Below are 15,004 nucleotides of genomic sequence, written 5' to 3' on the forward strand. Positions count from 1 at the left end.
CTATAGCATGGAAGCAACTTTTCCGCCCAATCCCCAAACTCTGCAGACTGTGACGCCGTTGTTGAGAGGAATGCCAAAGACTTGGTCGCCACGACTTGTAACTCCTTTCCATCGACTATCAGAGTCGCTCGCATGTATCCTTTGTTGTTTTGCTGGTAGTCGACGGTCTTCCAATCAAATTGCCACCCCAGTTGCATCTCGTTGGTATAATTAGTCGTCGTAGATCATGAGTTGAGAGCAGCGTCTTGACCGCTGAAGAGAGTATGGACTGGAGCATTGAGCTTGTCTCTGCCCTTGAGGAAGTCGAGCTCCATCATGAAGATGTATCCGAGGAGCTTCCCGCCGAGCTTTTGGACGAGATTGCCAGCTGCGGCTGCAGTGCCACCTGTAGGATATCCAGTTAGCCATGGGTTTCATACCTCCGTGATAAAGTCCATGTCCTCACCAGTCGCAATGATATCGTCCACAATGACCACCTTTTGCCCAGGCTTGATAGCGTCGCTCTGCATCTGGAACACATCCTCGCCATATTCTTTCTTGAACGTCTCGGTAACGCACTCGCCAGGCAACTTGCCCTTCTTCCTCACCGGCACGAAGCCAGCGCCCAGTCGCAGTGCCAAAGTCGGGCCGAACAGGAACCCTCTACTCTCGAGGCCGACGACAACATCGATGCCGCTCTTTTCGCCGGTCGTGGTGCCAAAGACAGAGGCGACTTGGAGCTCGAGGGCGGTGATGAGGCTGCTGAAGAGGTCGTGCGAGGCGAAGAGGGGCATGATGTCTTCAAAGAGAATGCCGGGCTCGGGGAAGTCGGGGAACTGGCGCAGGCCGTTTTGCAGCTTTACTTTAAGACGGGCGAGTTCGGCGGGACTGGAGGAAGCGGCGGCGGCGACTCCTCCTTGGGCGGCATGATGGGAGGGCGCGGTGGTCGGGTCTGGGGCTGTGGAGGAGGGGTGGGACGCCGTGGCCGGTGGTTGTTGGGTGGCAGTCGGATCAGCAGAAGGGTGGAGCTGCTGCGGCTGCTGGGAGGTGTGGGAGGAAGAGGACATGGTGCAGAGAGGGGGGAGAGGGAGAAGAAGTAGGAGTGACGAGGGCAGGCCGACCGACGTTGGGCAGCGCTGAGGACTGACTGCGAGTGATCTGAGATTGTCGGGTGCGTGCGTGCGTGTGTGTGCCAGCACGGACCGGCGAGGGAGTTTCTGACTGAGTGACTGATCGAGTGATACGACCGGGCCAGTCGACCCGCCACGCCCCTGCTCAATCAATATGGCTAATCAATTGGCGTGCGGGTTGATGGAGGGCGGTGGGCAAACAAAGATATGGCGGTCGGACGACGTCCACGTGTAGGCGTGGGATGGGCAGAAGCTCGCAGTCGAAATCCATCCGTAATTTTTTAGCGGCAGCCTGCATCTGCGTCTGCGTCCGACCTGCAGCAGCAGCCCGCCGCCGCCGCCAACAGTCCACTCCTGCCACCTACAGTACTAGTCCTCCTCCTGCGCTGTTTCCGCCCATCGGACGCCAGCCTTGCTCTGTCCTCACTCCTACACCTTCTCTCCCGAGGGTAGTTCGTACTGACTCTATTGGACCCTGCCCGGCGCCACACTCTGCTATCCCCCCAAACCTCGGTCCTCCCGGCGAACGCTGCAGCTGCATGCACAGCAAGGAACACCGCTGCAACGCTCAACTCTGGCCTGCCACAGTGGATCCCCCGCGGCCTTCCAGAATTTTTCCACGCAGCTTGGCAATGGGCCAGATATGCTTTGGACGGCGAGGGATTGGACTAGACGCGGCGTCACAGACATCTGTACACCCAACGCCAACTTGTGGGGGGTGACTTCGGGTGCGGCGGACTACACATTGACTCTTCTGCAGTGCGGATGATGCGATGGGAGCAGTGGTGTGCTCGCCGCTGCTGAGAGGGATGGTGAGCTTCTCCGGTTGGGACAGCTCTCTGCGAATCTTTCCACCGCCCTAAAGCCCCAACACATGCAGAGCGGCAGCCACCGATGTGTGCCTGGCATATGACTGAGGATCCAAGACACGCAATGCTCGTGATGATTCAGTCGCACCATCCACCCGTGGAGCCGGCTCATATTGAAGACACTGCTGCATCACAACCATGCACAAGTCTCTCCCTTCTCGCCTCGCTCTTTGTTCCGTTTCAAACATCGCACCCACCCGCTCGAGCAGGCTGGCACAATCGATAATGCGACACATCATGAGCGGTGTCGTCCAGGATCAACAACCTTGATGATCGCTGCGATTCGTGGGGTCTTTGCTGCCGTGCAACCTCCACCTGTCTTCAACATCGCGGGGGGACGCTGTCACACTGTGGCTTCTTTGTTCTGCTCTCCCGCTCGTTACACAATCACACTAATGATCAATTTCAAATCTTGGCAACATCTGAATCACAGTGGCACAGGCGGAGATTCGAGTCGATTCGACTTGCACGATACATTTCCGACTCCTCGCGCCAGAACGCTATCACAAACAGATGTCCAACTGATCAACAGGCCCAATGGACTGTATCAACAGCAGAGGCAAAGATTCGACATGTTGCACAAACTCATCTGGACACCTCAACCCCTCCCAACCATACCCGGCTGATGCTCCGTGAAGCCTTTATTTCCCGCGTTGGGTCTTCTTTCAGCAGCACAAGATCGGCTCGTTTGCCCTCCTCAATCACACCTCTGTCCTCGAGACCAAAGTATTTTGCCGGCAAGGACGTCGCCGCTTCCAATACCTCGACATTCGACAAGCCCGCTGCCACCAGCAATTCCAATTCTCGGTGCATCGACTCGCCGTGCGGTACGTCGAAGATGGACTTCCCTTCCTCATGACAATCTGTTCCCGCTAGAATCGGCACGCCGGCGTGGTAAAGCGTGGCGATTGAGGCTTCAGCATTGGCGTATGTGTGCTTCCCATGCCCGTTCCTCTTGTTTTTGACGATCGCATGAAGGGTCTTCGGCTTCAGCAACATTGGAGCAACATCGCTCATCGGAAGGTCCTTGCTCGTCTCCTTCATCATACACAATGTCGGCACGGAGATGACATTCTTGGCCAGCATCCTCTCCGCCATGCCCGTATCCACGGCCTTGTCGAGCGACAGATGAGTAACTATATCCACGCCTGCCTCCAGAGCCATATTGAAGGGCGCATATGATGCAGCGTGCGCCACCACCTTCTTTTGGTGTTTATGCGCTTCAGCAACAACCGCATTCATCGTCTTCTGATCTGGCCCAGGCACGTCGGCAATGATCTTGATATAGTCCGACCCTTCGACGACTCGCTTCCGCACCCACTCCGCCACCTCTTCAGGTTTGACGTGCAGCGATTCTGGTGGCAGTGGCAGCACGCAGCTATGGACACTGCCGGCTTTCGACAGTGGCACTCCTGCGGTCTTGATCTCTGGCATTCCAGGATAACTTCGCATCTGTGGTATCCTTTCAGCAGGGTACATTGCCATGTCGAGCACGGTCGTCACCCCATGGTGCAGCAGTTTCTGGAGATGAGCTTCTTTGAGGACGTGGACGTGCGAGTCGATCAGGCCTGGTATAAGAACGCCTCCTGCGCCGTCGATGGTCTGGTCTGGATTCGACGCATCGCTGCCGATGAGGTCGCCGTCAATCACGACGGTTGTGAGGTCTGTGATGCCAGAGTTCTTGAAAACACGAACATTCTCAATAACCGTCTTCTGTCCTCGAGACATGATGTCGCTGAAGAATGTCTCGTCCAAGGTAAGGACTTTCGCTACTTTCATACATCTCTTATACCAGCTTCCATTCCATTTCACACCCCTCGTCATCCGTGGCTTAGAACACAGAAACACCGACACGCCGACATTGCATCTTTACTGCGTCCCGCACTCGTCCCACACCTCGAAAGGATCGCCGTGCGTCGTTCTGCGGATTTAGGGTCGGAATCGGCATGGTTTCCAGCTTTTTCGCCCTGCCGATCCCGGTCCGCGTAGAAAGCCCTTCGCCGAGTGCACGTTACATTTTTGGGGGTCTTATTTTCATACGGGAACGAACAATCCGCTGGGAGTTTTGCTCTTCGTTCTGATGGCCTTGTTTGGAACCTGGAGCACGTGTTGTGGGTGGAGGATGAGGTGGATGTGATGTTTGAATGGACTTTCATTTCTTTCGTCTTTGTTGATCTCGCGTCGTTCTTTTTTTCGAGACTCATGGCGAGAGGGGAACCGTTTTGCTGATGCATTCAGGCTTACTTTCGGGGCTTTGATCACGGTTAGCGACTTGTAGACGCAACATTACCATCCGCTGGGCGACGCTGGAGTCGGCGGCTCTCTTCAAACCAGATGTGAGCAATGATCCGGGCGAGAGAAGACATCGCCACGAATGGCCCAGGGGGCACAGCGAACTCGCTACATATCTAAGCATTGGAGTTTGAACACGAACCACTCTCCTGTCACCAGGGAGGTCATGCCAGGAAAACGGAGCTGAAGTGAATAAAACATTGGAGATTGAACAGGAGTAAATTATTGGATAAGTCGAACCTGACTATTCCTTTGCTCAAATCGCCCTCCAACCGTCAAAACATCCTCATCGCTCTCAACCCCACACCCTTCGCCTCGCCATCCACACCTCACACCCGCTCCGCCCTCCCACGCACCACTACCACCACCACCACCCTCCCCCTCTCCCTCATCAAATCATAAGCGGCTGCGGCTCCCCCGGCTTAGCATCATACGCAATCCTCCCACTCGGCAAAAAGAAAAACGCCACACCCCTCCCCCCGCGACTGCGAGGATAATGATGCGTGCCAGGCCCGGGACTCGTCCAACCCGCACCCCTCCAGTTCTGCCCCTCCGGCAACCCCTCCAGCTGGAACGTCGGGTCGACGGGCACGACGCAGTTGATTTCGCCGTACGGGTGTTTGTGGTATTGCCCGCTGTAGGGCTCTTGGCTGTCGAAGTAGACCGCGGTGAGGGACATCCAGAGGTTGCTGGGGGAGGGGAGCATTATCTGTGTGTGGGAGGTGGGTTAGTGGAGGGGAGGGGTTGGGGGAAGGGGAGGTGTAAAAACGTACCTTCCCACGACGATATTTCGGCCCATCGAGTTCACCCGTCGCTACCCAGCCTTCTTCGAGGCCTTGCTTGATGAGCGTGCAGAAGTCTTCGTAGTACTCGTTGCCGGGGCCGTAGTCTCTATTCAGGCGGATTTCGAGGTCTTTGCCGGGGGTACTGTACGCCATCAGAGATTTGATATGACGGAGGTGAGGGTGAGGGTGGTGAGATGGATTTACAAGTTCTGGACTTCTTTCAGGAATTCGAGGGATCTCTGCGCGAGTTTCTGCGCGGTGGGGTGCGTTTCGAGCTCGACGCCGTTGGGCGAGCCGTCGTGGCCTGCGGGGGCGGACATGTCAACTGGATATTCTGATGTTGGAGTCTTCTCTCAAGCAGAATGCCCGGTACGAAAGATAGCAGTCCAGTCATGAAAAGGACTCTGCCCTCTTATACCAGCGGGCCTTACCTGCATCACACTCCCCACAATGCCGCAGCCCATTCACGTATTCCGGGTGATTACTCCCCATGCTCGACGTCCAAGCAAAGCATTAGTTGTCGTTGGTAAGTGTCTGAGGAGAGCACGAGTGAGAGGTGGGTGAGGGGTAAGCCGATTGGAGCTGGGTTAGCTGAGCTGCTGACTGAGTGGTGAGTTGTAGGTAAAGCAATCCGGCCGAAGACCGGGCGAGGGTGCTTGAACTTTGTAGGAGGGGAATGGGACTGGTTTTGGAGATGGTGTTGGTAGGGTTTGCCGTTTAAATGGTGAGGGTTCGATATGGAAAGGGAAGCTGGACAGCGAGAGTTGGTAGTGTTGCTGGGGACGTCAGACGGCAGACATTGTCGGCTGTGCGGTGAACCGGGTGAGATGCTCGGTATTTTCGACAGCTGTGTTCGATTCGTGTCGTACCTTGAAGTACATCCCTTCAACCTGGAAAGTCGGATCCAAGATGTCCTGTCGCAAACACACCAGTGCCTTCGAAGAACTTCCTAGCCTCGTCCATCAATCTCGCCGGCGCATGGAACGACAAGCCCGACTTGCCATCTTTCTCCCTCCATGTGTAGTACGCCTCCCCACGCTTATACTGCTTCTTGATGACAGGCACTTTCCCAGCCAGCGTATCCCACCAGAACTGTCCGACCTTCTCCAAGAACGGCTCCGCATCCGCAGAATGCGTTTGATGACCTGCTGCCAGCTTGACCCTTTTCGCAACCTGGCACCAGCCGTCATCGTCTTCTTTTTCGGCTCGGGCGGCTGATCTTGCATTTTCTCCTCGCACGAGATACTGGACTTTGTGCATTGCGAACGCCCACTCGACGAAGCTGCCCTCTGCTGGAAATTCAATCGCCATGCCATCCTCACCTTCTTCGTATAGGCTGTCTCCAACGTAGACGTGCATTTCGTCGTGATCATACCACGCGAGCTCATCTTGAGTATGGCCGGGTGTGTGGATGAAGGTCATGCCAAGATCGATAGGCTTCCGGGCTTGCACGGTGTAATCGTCGTTATGGTGCTGGATGGGACACTGGAGCCTCTCCCACGCCTGCGCCCAATGTGTGACTTGGTAGTAAGGCGCCACTTTGTCGATGTACTTGAAGAGCCCATGCGCTTCCAGATCCGATTCGATGAAGTCCTTGCCCGCGGCAGATGCTATGATCTCGGTCCTGCCGCCTTCCAGAAACTGTGAGATGCCGCCGATGTGATCATAGTGGCAATGCGTGCAGATAATGTAGTATTGTCGATGACCTCCTGGATTGAGCGGCTTCTTGCTGTTGCTCTTGATTGGGAAGTTCTCCAAGTAGTCTCGAAGATGGGTGAAGTCGGCTGGAACATGTTCAGTCGTCGTGGATTGACAGGGCGCATAGTTGTGACTGACCGTTCTTGCTCTTCGCACTGGGCTCATCGCAACCCGTGTCTGAGAGGACTATGATGGGTGCCTTCGGATGGATCTTGACGTAGATGAATGGATGCTCTCTGAATGCATCATCTTCGACTACCAGGAAAGTTGACTTGTTAATGCGTTCAGTCTTGAAAGACGCAGTCTGCTTCGAGTTCACCACTGCCATCTCGTCTCTTCTTCTTGTCGTATGGAAGTTATCCCAGCTTGGCCGGCGTTGTGAAATGCTTCTCGCCTGTCCTGTGGAGCTCCGTGGGTCCCAAAGAAGGCGTTATTATGCGGCCGGAATGTGTTGCAAGGCTAGACCGCTTGTGAGGAGAACGGCGAGCCATGATGGTCTGCTGCACGTTGTGGTGACCAATATGATGGCTGGACGAAAGGATGGCGAAGGTTCAAGGAGGCAGGAAACAGCGGAGGCTGCCCCAAGCCAGCGCCAGCTCACTGATGGGCTCCAGCTTATCAGACGCTAACGCATGTCCTTTTTTTCTGACGATGACTTTCACGGTCCCCCGCTTCCCAGCTGTAATTGGTCTTTTTTCTACCCAAGCTAACGAATGTCATGTCTTGGCGGACTCAGTGGCCGCCCGTTGGGATACGTACCGCTCTTCACTCCGTCTTCCTTGCCTCAACTTCACCAGAACCATCCGCCACAGCTATGGATACCGATCAATCGTCCCAGCTCTACGGCGGAGAGCCAATTCGATCTTCAATGCTCTCCAAGCGCAAAGACAGCACGAACAGAACCCATGCCATCATCTCCTACGACGCCGCCAGCAGTGCTTGCTGCAGCTTCCACTCGATCGACAACCAGGACACAAAGTAACATCCAGCACTGAACAGGAGCGAAATCGAAAAGCAGATGGCCGTGTTGCTCTCATCTCCCCGGCTCGTGGACTCCCGAGCTGCAGTGTAGACAGCGATCGCCAATCCGACGACCACGAAAACAATGCTATTGCCGAGCAGTATCGTCGGAATCTGCCACGAAGTATGTACCCAGAAGCCGACATCAGTAGCACTGGGGCTGGAGGAAGAGCGCCCTAGCAGCACTTGACGGATGATGTCGTTGCTCTTTGGATGGATGGTCACTCTGTTCAAAGCAATGGATTGCTGGCATGCGATACCACGGCCGATGAGACAGTGCAGCAGAGCGCATAGCATAGCAACTTTACATGTCCATGCTGGAATCGGAAACCATTGCCATGAGAGAAGCGCTGCGACGAGTGATGCGACAAGAGCACTCTGGAATCCATCAGCTAATGCTCGAACAGTAACGACATGTACTACTCACTGCAATCATGATCGACGCCAGTTCATCGTGCTTTGCTTCGATGAAACGACGTAACATGACTTCTTGTTCATCTTTGGTGGCATTCTGGAGCGGTACGGCCAGGCCCTGGGAGATACTGGAAGGTGAGAAGCCTACGATGATGGCTTTTCGGCCCAACGTTATGGACTACGACTTGTCAGACCGTCTTGGAATCTACATATGCTCGAAACCTACGGCGAGAGCCAGCTGCTTTAGCTTATTCATCGTTGCCTCCGCCACAGTTTTCATGCCTTCCGTTTCCTGCCCAACCGACTGGCCAAGATTCAGATCTCTGGAAGCATGGACGCAGCTTCGTCCAAATATGCGCATGTTACAGTCGTAAGAAGACGAGCTGAAGAAACCGAAGCAGCTACCCAACCCCTGCTCGATGCTGTGCAACCACCCTGAGCCGCCTCTCGACCAGGCCAAGCACATCAGCTAAAGAGTCACCCACCAGCACCTGACTCTAAGCGATGTGTCTGCCTCCAAAGGCCGCCCTCGCTTCGCTACAAGGCTGCGAGCTGATGGGCTATCGGCCTTCAGTCTCCAATCGAGCTTGTGGTCGACTATGCAGCCCGTAACGTGTGTCTCAGCTACATGCTTGCAAGTGCCAGTCGGGCGTGGGCTGGAGGTGAATACTGCGAAGCCACCAGGCTGTGCCCACACCCAAGGCGTTTGCAAAGCCGCAGCTACCCTAGCATGTTGGGAGATCCGAAGTTCTTAAAAGTTTGTGGTTTCCCACAATTTGAAACTTATTCTGATCGGAGCTGCATACCACTAAGAAAGGACGGGCACCTTCCACTTCTTCAACTTGATTTGAGGTGACTGTCGAGACACAAGATATGTAGCATGACAGAACGTGCGATTTGGATCTTCGCTACCCTAGCCGGGCATAAGGGCACGCATCCGGGCAACAGCTCTCACATCTCAGCTCCCTTTCAGGTCTTCAGCGCTGGCTTTCATCACTGGGGCATCTTTGTTGCTGATGAACTTGGCGATCCCAGCAGGCCCAAGGACGAGAAGAAGTCATACCTGGGCAGATTCGCCAGCAACAACAGTGCTTCCAACGACAACAGCCATGCCATCCAGGGAACCTTCTTCGAACTGACAAGGGCCCGCGACAGAGACATCGATACCCTCACGAGGACCAGAGATGTTCGCGAACGGGAGGAGCGAGACAACGCCAAGTGGATCACTTTCGCCAGTACGGGATGCACCACCGCAAGGACTGATGACGAGATCACATATATTGGTACGTCAGAGCACTGTCTTGTTCCTGAATGAAGCTAAAAGGTGTTTGCAGGAAAACTCATTTGCCGAGAGAATATGAGTAGCGATTACGCCCTCGTCGGCGAGAACTGCCAGGACTGGGTCAATGTGCTTGGGAATCGCATCTCCACAGGCCCCTAGATCCCACAACGAACGCTGCAAGACATTGGCAGTAAGCTATCCTGGTCCAGAGCTGCAGATCCAGGGCGAACGTATGGCCACTCCACGGATGCCGCCGCCCGAGTGCCCTTTGGAATGACGAATCCGGGACCTGGTCTTGGTTTGTCCTCGTCGTCGTTGCCGAGTCAATAGAACCAACATCCAGGAACGGGTGCATCGTCCTTGAGCAGAGAGGAGTATCAGGCACAGGTACTCTCTCAAGCCCAGAAGCCCAACAACACCTCCCCAGAATCCCTTGCCGTATCGCCCCACAATCCCACCATCGAGATGGTAGACCCAAAGGGGTTCACCGTACTCATATGCTCCTACAACGGCGAGCACCGACGGGCCGTGAAAGAGCTCGCCGATTCCATGCGAATCCGCCCGACCTTCCTCGTGCGTATGTCCTCGCACGAAGCACCCATCGACTTCAGCATCCGAAGATTCAAAGATGCCTGCCTCATCGGCCTAGGAGGTAAGGACGCCGAGCTCGCCGTCAACGTCGGCTCCTCCTCCGTAGAGAGAAAAAACAACCCCGGTCCGTGGAAAGTGTCCTATGGAGAATCGTCGACCAATACAAACTCATCCGCGCCGAGCCAGAGGCGTACGACATCTCGCACGGATGGATCGCGGAGCTCAGACGCGGAGTGGGTGAGAAGTGGCATCTTTTGCTACGGTTCAGGACTGCGACGACGTCGCTTGAGCAGAGGGCTCAAGCGGATGAGCATTGGAGGTTTGCGCCGCGGAGCTCGAAGCCCACGAGGAGGGTGGATGAGTACGATACTTCGGCTGCTTTTCGGGATTTGACTGATATGAATGAGACGATGGGGCGGGCTGGTCAGAAATGATAGTGGAAGCTGGTGTTGCGCGGGTGGTGTTGATGTGGGCTTGAGAACACAGCGACATGACTAAATTGGAATCGGAGGACGCTGATTTGGGAAAACGAGCTGACAAGTCTTTGTCTGTCAGTCATTCAGCTGTTTCATGGTTTCGTTACTAGTAAGATTCGTGGCCCATCTTCTGTCAGCTACTCGCACTCGAAGGTAACTGCAAAGAGTATTGCAAGGGCCAAACTTGGCAAGAGCGCAGCTGCCAAAACGGGCAGGCCAGCCAGCTCCCGGCATCTTTCCGATCGCATGTGCAGCTGATGTTACGATACGTTGGAGTTGAACATAAGCAATCGAGGGGATCTTGAGCTGCTTTGATCATACGGACGGTCATCAGATCGGACTTAAGGACTGCAAGTACGGTCTGGCGAGATCAAGCTGTCACCACATCGTCTCACACGGCGATGTATCGATACACTCGGCTCGACATATAAACCACTCTTGGTCCCAGACACCCATTCTCCTCCCAACATTACCCCAGCCAGCCTTGCTACCAGAAACATGGCGTCCCCGATCAAAGCCCTCAACACCAACCACCTCACCCCCCACGAAGCCATCTCCGACCCCCTTATCCGCAACGCCCTAGGAATCGACACCAACAACAAAACCCTCATGACCTCCGCCTTCACCCCCGACGCAGTCCAAGACATGACAGCTCTCGCCTTCCTAGATAGTCATTTCGGCACGACACACGGCCGCGATGCAATCGTATCGATGGCCTCCTCCACCGTCGGCCGCATGGACACCACACACATGCTCTCCAACTTCCGCACGTCCATCTCCGACAACGGATTCACTGGGACGGTGACGTGCTATGCGCTTGCGCAGCATTGGAGGCCTGGACAGGGGAGGAGCTTTGCGTTTGAGAGCAGGTTTTTGATGGGGAATCAGTATGAGGGGGAGGTTGTGAGGGATGAGAGTGAGGGGCAAGGGGTTTGGAGGTTGAGGAAGTTGGTAATTAGGACGATGTGGACGGAGGGTGATTTTGGGGTCTTTGATCCGGCCTCTTGGGGATAGAGTGGATGAATCGTAGTGAAAGACACCGTCATCTCTCCGCTTCTCGCAATGCGACCATGGTACTGTCCCAAATACTGTGGCATTAGAGGTCTTGCAAGTAACGGGGATGAGTGCCCGAAAGTAGAGACATAACCTACTCATCAAGTGAAGCAGCCCCATCCGACTTTCACTTCACCTCTAGCCTCACCCCTAGCGCACGGCCCTCCCCGCCCACGCTCCCTCATATTTCGGTCCCTAGCTTCGCGACTTCAACACGACACGCGCCTTTCAAAACCCCACATACAAAGAAAGCACACCATACTCTCTCCCGTAGAACCTCTTTCACATACATCACACAACAGTACGTTATCCCCCTTCCCTTCCCCCCTCACAAACACCAAAATCCTAACCTCACCCACCCAGAACAACCCACAATCCCCACCGCACAATGACCGACTCCGCCGCCGACCTCGCCGCCCAGCTCGCCGCCGCCAAGCAGGCGCTGGAGAAGAAAGACCAGGAGATCGAGATTCTCCAGGACGCAAGCGCGAGGAGTAAGCGGAGCTGAAGAAGAAGCTCGAGCGGTACGAGAGGGAGACGGGCCTGGGGCGCGCGGAGCGGAAGGTGGAGGAGTTGAAGAGGCGCGTGGTGCGCTTGGAGGATGCGGGTGAGAGTGCGCGGGAATGGTTGGAGGGGGAGGCGGATGTGGAGAAGGCGAAGCGCTGGTTGCGGTGGGGGATGGAGGAGTCTCGCTGAGTTGATGATGGGGTATGCCCGTGATGGTTGTCTGTGGGTGTTTGTCTACTGTTGAGGAATGGGGATGCTGCGCTGTTTGCAGCTTGATTACCTTCCATTTGACTGCCGCTTCCATCGACTACCTCCCAAACTTCCGCAACTCTAACCACCTCAAGGGCAAGTACACCACCCCAGCCCAAGCGAAGCCAACATAGTTCCCCATCTGCGACCTCATCATTAGTAAACCGCCATCAACTACTACAGACGTTGAGCAAAACTTACATCACCACCATACTCCGAGATCAACCTCGCCAAAGGCCCCACATACCACACCTGCGCCATACACAAGATCGCCCCAACCCACCCAACCAGAAACGCAATCAGCGCCGCAATCCCCACCGGCAACTTCCTCCGATCATTCCAATCCTCCCAATCCCACCCTCGTCCCATCCACTTTCGGAACACAACATGCTCTTCCAGGATTATCGCCATCCAGATACTCACCCAATACCCCATGAGAGCGAGGAAGTTTGTGAAGATCTCGGCGAGATGGGCACGGCCGGCGATGGCGCAGATCATGGGGATGATGATGGCGACGGCGGTCCAGATGACTCGGGGGATTTTCTCCCAGTAGCGGCCTAGGGCTTGGAAGTCGATTCCGGAGGCGTAGGTTGGTGGAACCATGTTCCCGATCAGACTGAGGGAGACAATAACGCTGCAGAATGAGCCGAAGGAGCCGAGGGGTTTGAAGCCTTCGACGATGAGGGCGCCTTGGGAGATGTTGTATGCGTCGAGCCATTGTGGGTTTGTCGCAGTGCCGGAGCCGAGACCTACGCCGACGACGAGGGCGAAGGTGGAGGAGAGGGTGAGGCCTGCGAGAGTGGCGAGGAAGATTTTCGTGCGAGAGACGTTGGAGGGATAGTACACGAAGAAGTCGGCGGCGGCGCCGGCATAGGTGATCTGGGCCGCGAGGCAGAGACTGAAGAAGCTGAGTCTGTTGCCGGCTATGACATTTGAAGATAAGCCTGCGGACGGGTCGCTAGTGAGGGAGAAGTTGGGCCCAGCGACCCCGGCAAGAATAGACAGTACGATGAGCTGAGGAAGCCAGGCGTAGCGCTCGTAAAGGTGGAAGATGCTGTAGCCGAAGGTGGCTATGATCCAGGTTATCACCGAGACGATGACGATACCAACGATGACGCTGAGGCTGCCGTTCGTGCTCACTGCGCTGAGGATCTGGCCGCCGATTACAGCGTCGATGAGGAGGTAGCCCATGAAGATGATGAGATTGAGCACGACAATGAGCTTGGTTGGGTACCAGCCGGTGATGAATCTGGTCAGAATCATGGTCCGATTGCCGGACCGAGGGCCAAATGTAGCGATGTATGCTACAGGTAAGGCTCCAGTTATGGATCCAAAAACCGCAAGAAGAGCACTGTCGGTGAAGGGGAGATAGTAGACGATAGGACCCAGGAACCCCAGTGCCAGAACGACCGCCTCGAGATTGATACTGAACCAGAGCAGGAAGACCTGCATGAACCCGAACTTGGTCCTTTCGTGTCGATCTTCGGGCAACACTCTCTGGATACCACGAGCTTCGACATTGTACTTCATCAAGGTTCGTTCGGCTCGGGACAGCCATTGCTTCGCCCAAGATGAACGAGCTTCCGGCCGAGTGTTCGAATCGGCCTCGCTCGGCGTGGCTTGCTTCGCACCCTTCTCGACATCATACGCCGGCTCGGTCTTGATATCTTGGTCAATACCTGCAGAAGTCAGTACATCCCTCCTCAAAGCTCGGGAAAGAAAGGGCAAGCATGATTCTTCATCGCTAGCATTGTCTAGTTCAAGTTCAGCCGTATGATCTCAGCGAGGCCTCTCTTCCACTCCACTCCCCCTCCGAACAAATATCTTGCGCCAGAGAGTTCAGAAGAAGAAGAAGAGAAGACCAAGCACCGGCTCATGCATCAAAGCTCAACTCTACCTTGACTGTACACCGCTTCTCGGTGGTTCTGCTCGGGGAGAATCATGGCGGCCGGTTGAGCGTACTTTGCCCGTGCTGTGTTCCTTCTGGGCTGCTGGCTGGCGAGATAGGTGGCATTTTGGAGAAATTTGCTGGGTGGTTGCACGTGGGTTTGTCACGGGCGGTCGGGGGTTGTGTTTTGGATATTCTTGTGAAACATGAGTCGGGAAGGTGAGGTGGACGAGCTGCTCGCTCCTCCGCAAAATTTGTGGATGATTCAACGGTTGGCTTCACGTGAGGGAGTTCTTTGTCATGTGCCGGTTAAAAGTTCATCCATGGTTGCCTTTGTCACTCGCCGATCCTCATCCCCGGCACTGTCAAGAGTACTTGAGGAATATGATGATCATAGAAGACCCCGGGCATGTTCTATTTTCTCGTCTACTTGTTTCACTAAGGAGTGTCTTTGTACTATTCAACGTAACCGTAATAAGCGAGTGAAATAGGGCTGTTACTGGCATTAGATGCAGGTACCAAATAGCCTGAAGCGTCCTTCAGAACTACCCTCCATAGTGCGTCTAGCATCGTGGTACGTTGCCGCACTGTCCTTGGTTTGGATCAATGCTGTATGTCGTGATCAGTATCAGGAACGAAAACAAATCCGAAGCTGTCGGTAATAACTCACCGGAAGTACCAATCGTCGTTCAAGACATCAGGCTCGTTCTCGCCTCCCCTAGGACATTCGCTTCCAATGTAATTCAACTCCCGGGCGCAGTCCGCGTCAGT

The 15,004-nt window shown here is 55.1% G+C and overlaps 8 protein-coding genes across 8 annotated transcripts; 2 read left to right on the forward strand and 6 right to left on the reverse strand.

Moving 5' to 3' along the window:
• Nucleotides 1-242: 242 nt before the first annotated feature.
• On the reverse strand, nt 243-836 carry M409DRAFT_32761 (uncharacterized protein; the record flags this gene model as incomplete). Its single annotated transcript, XM_033810259.1, has 2 exons — nt 243-385; nt 446-836. Coding segments are annotated over 2 exons (534 nt in total), but the record flags the coding sequence as incomplete, so codon positions are not given.
• Nucleotides 837-2,563: 1,727 nt separating this feature from the next.
• On the reverse strand, nt 2,564-3,706 carry M409DRAFT_21190 (uncharacterized protein; the record flags this gene model as incomplete). Its single annotated transcript, XM_033805742.1, has 1 exon — nt 2,564-3,706. One exon carries the CDS (start codon nt 3,704-3,706, stop codon nt 2,564-2,566), a length of 1,143 nt encoding a protein of 380 aa, XP_033669330.1.
• A 955-nt stretch (nt 3,707-4,661) lies between these two features.
• M409DRAFT_53121 (uncharacterized protein) lies at nt 4,662-5,375 on the reverse strand (the record flags this gene model as incomplete). Its single annotated transcript, XM_033812274.1, has 3 exons — nt 4,662-4,979; nt 5,044-5,197; nt 5,260-5,375. The coding sequence occupies 3 exons, from the start codon at nt 5,373-5,375 to the stop codon at nt 4,662-4,664; spliced, it is 588 nt and encodes a 195-aa protein (XP_033669331.1).
• A 565-nt stretch (nt 5,376-5,940) lies between these two features.
• On the reverse strand, nt 5,941-7,081 carry M409DRAFT_53122 (uncharacterized protein; the record flags this gene model as incomplete). Its single annotated transcript, XM_033812275.1, has 2 exons — nt 5,941-6,839; nt 6,892-7,081. 2 exons carry the CDS (start codon nt 7,079-7,081, stop codon nt 5,941-5,943), a joined length of 1,089 nt encoding a protein of 362 aa, XP_033669332.1.
• A 590-nt stretch (nt 7,082-7,671) lies between these two features.
• M409DRAFT_21193 (uncharacterized protein) lies at nt 7,672-8,443 on the reverse strand (the record flags this gene model as incomplete). The annotated part of the gene is made up of 3 exons (XM_033805743.1): nt 7,672-8,151; nt 8,201-8,365; nt 8,414-8,443. 3 exons carry the CDS (start codon nt 8,441-8,443, stop codon nt 7,672-7,674), a joined length of 675 nt encoding a protein of 224 aa, XP_033669333.1.
• Nucleotides 8,444-9,067: 624 nt separating this feature from the next.
• Nucleotides 9,068-10,453, forward strand: M409DRAFT_53124 (uncharacterized protein; the record flags this gene model as incomplete). Its single annotated transcript, XM_033812276.1, has 4 exons — nt 9,068-9,470; nt 9,522-9,595; nt 9,629-9,767; nt 9,813-10,453. 4 exons carry the CDS (start codon nt 9,068-9,070, stop codon nt 10,451-10,453), a joined length of 1,257 nt encoding a protein of 418 aa, XP_033669334.1.
• Nucleotides 10,454-11,034: 581 nt separating this feature from the next.
• Nucleotides 11,035-11,550, forward strand: M409DRAFT_53125 (uncharacterized protein; the record flags this gene model as incomplete). Its single annotated transcript, XM_033812277.1, has 1 exon — nt 11,035-11,550. One exon carries the CDS (start codon nt 11,035-11,037, stop codon nt 11,548-11,550), a length of 516 nt encoding a protein of 171 aa, XP_033669335.1.
• An 853-nt stretch (nt 11,551-12,403) lies between these two features.
• M409DRAFT_65428 (uncharacterized protein) lies at nt 12,404-14,359 on the reverse strand (the record flags this gene model as incomplete). Its single annotated transcript, XM_033816506.1, has 3 exons — nt 12,404-12,487; nt 12,547-14,024; nt 14,308-14,359. 3 exons carry the CDS (start codon nt 14,357-14,359, stop codon nt 12,404-12,406), a joined length of 1,614 nt encoding a protein of 537 aa, XP_033669336.1.
• Nucleotides 14,360-15,004: the final 645 nt, after the last annotated feature.

Source organism: Zasmidium cellare (assembly GCF_010093935.1).
Source record: "Zasmidium cellare ATCC 36951 unplaced genomic scaffold M409scaffold_12, whole genome shotgun sequence".
In the NCBI taxonomy this organism is placed as follows: domain Eukaryota; kingdom Fungi; phylum Ascomycota; class Dothideomycetes; order Mycosphaerellales; family Mycosphaerellaceae; genus Zasmidium; species Zasmidium cellare.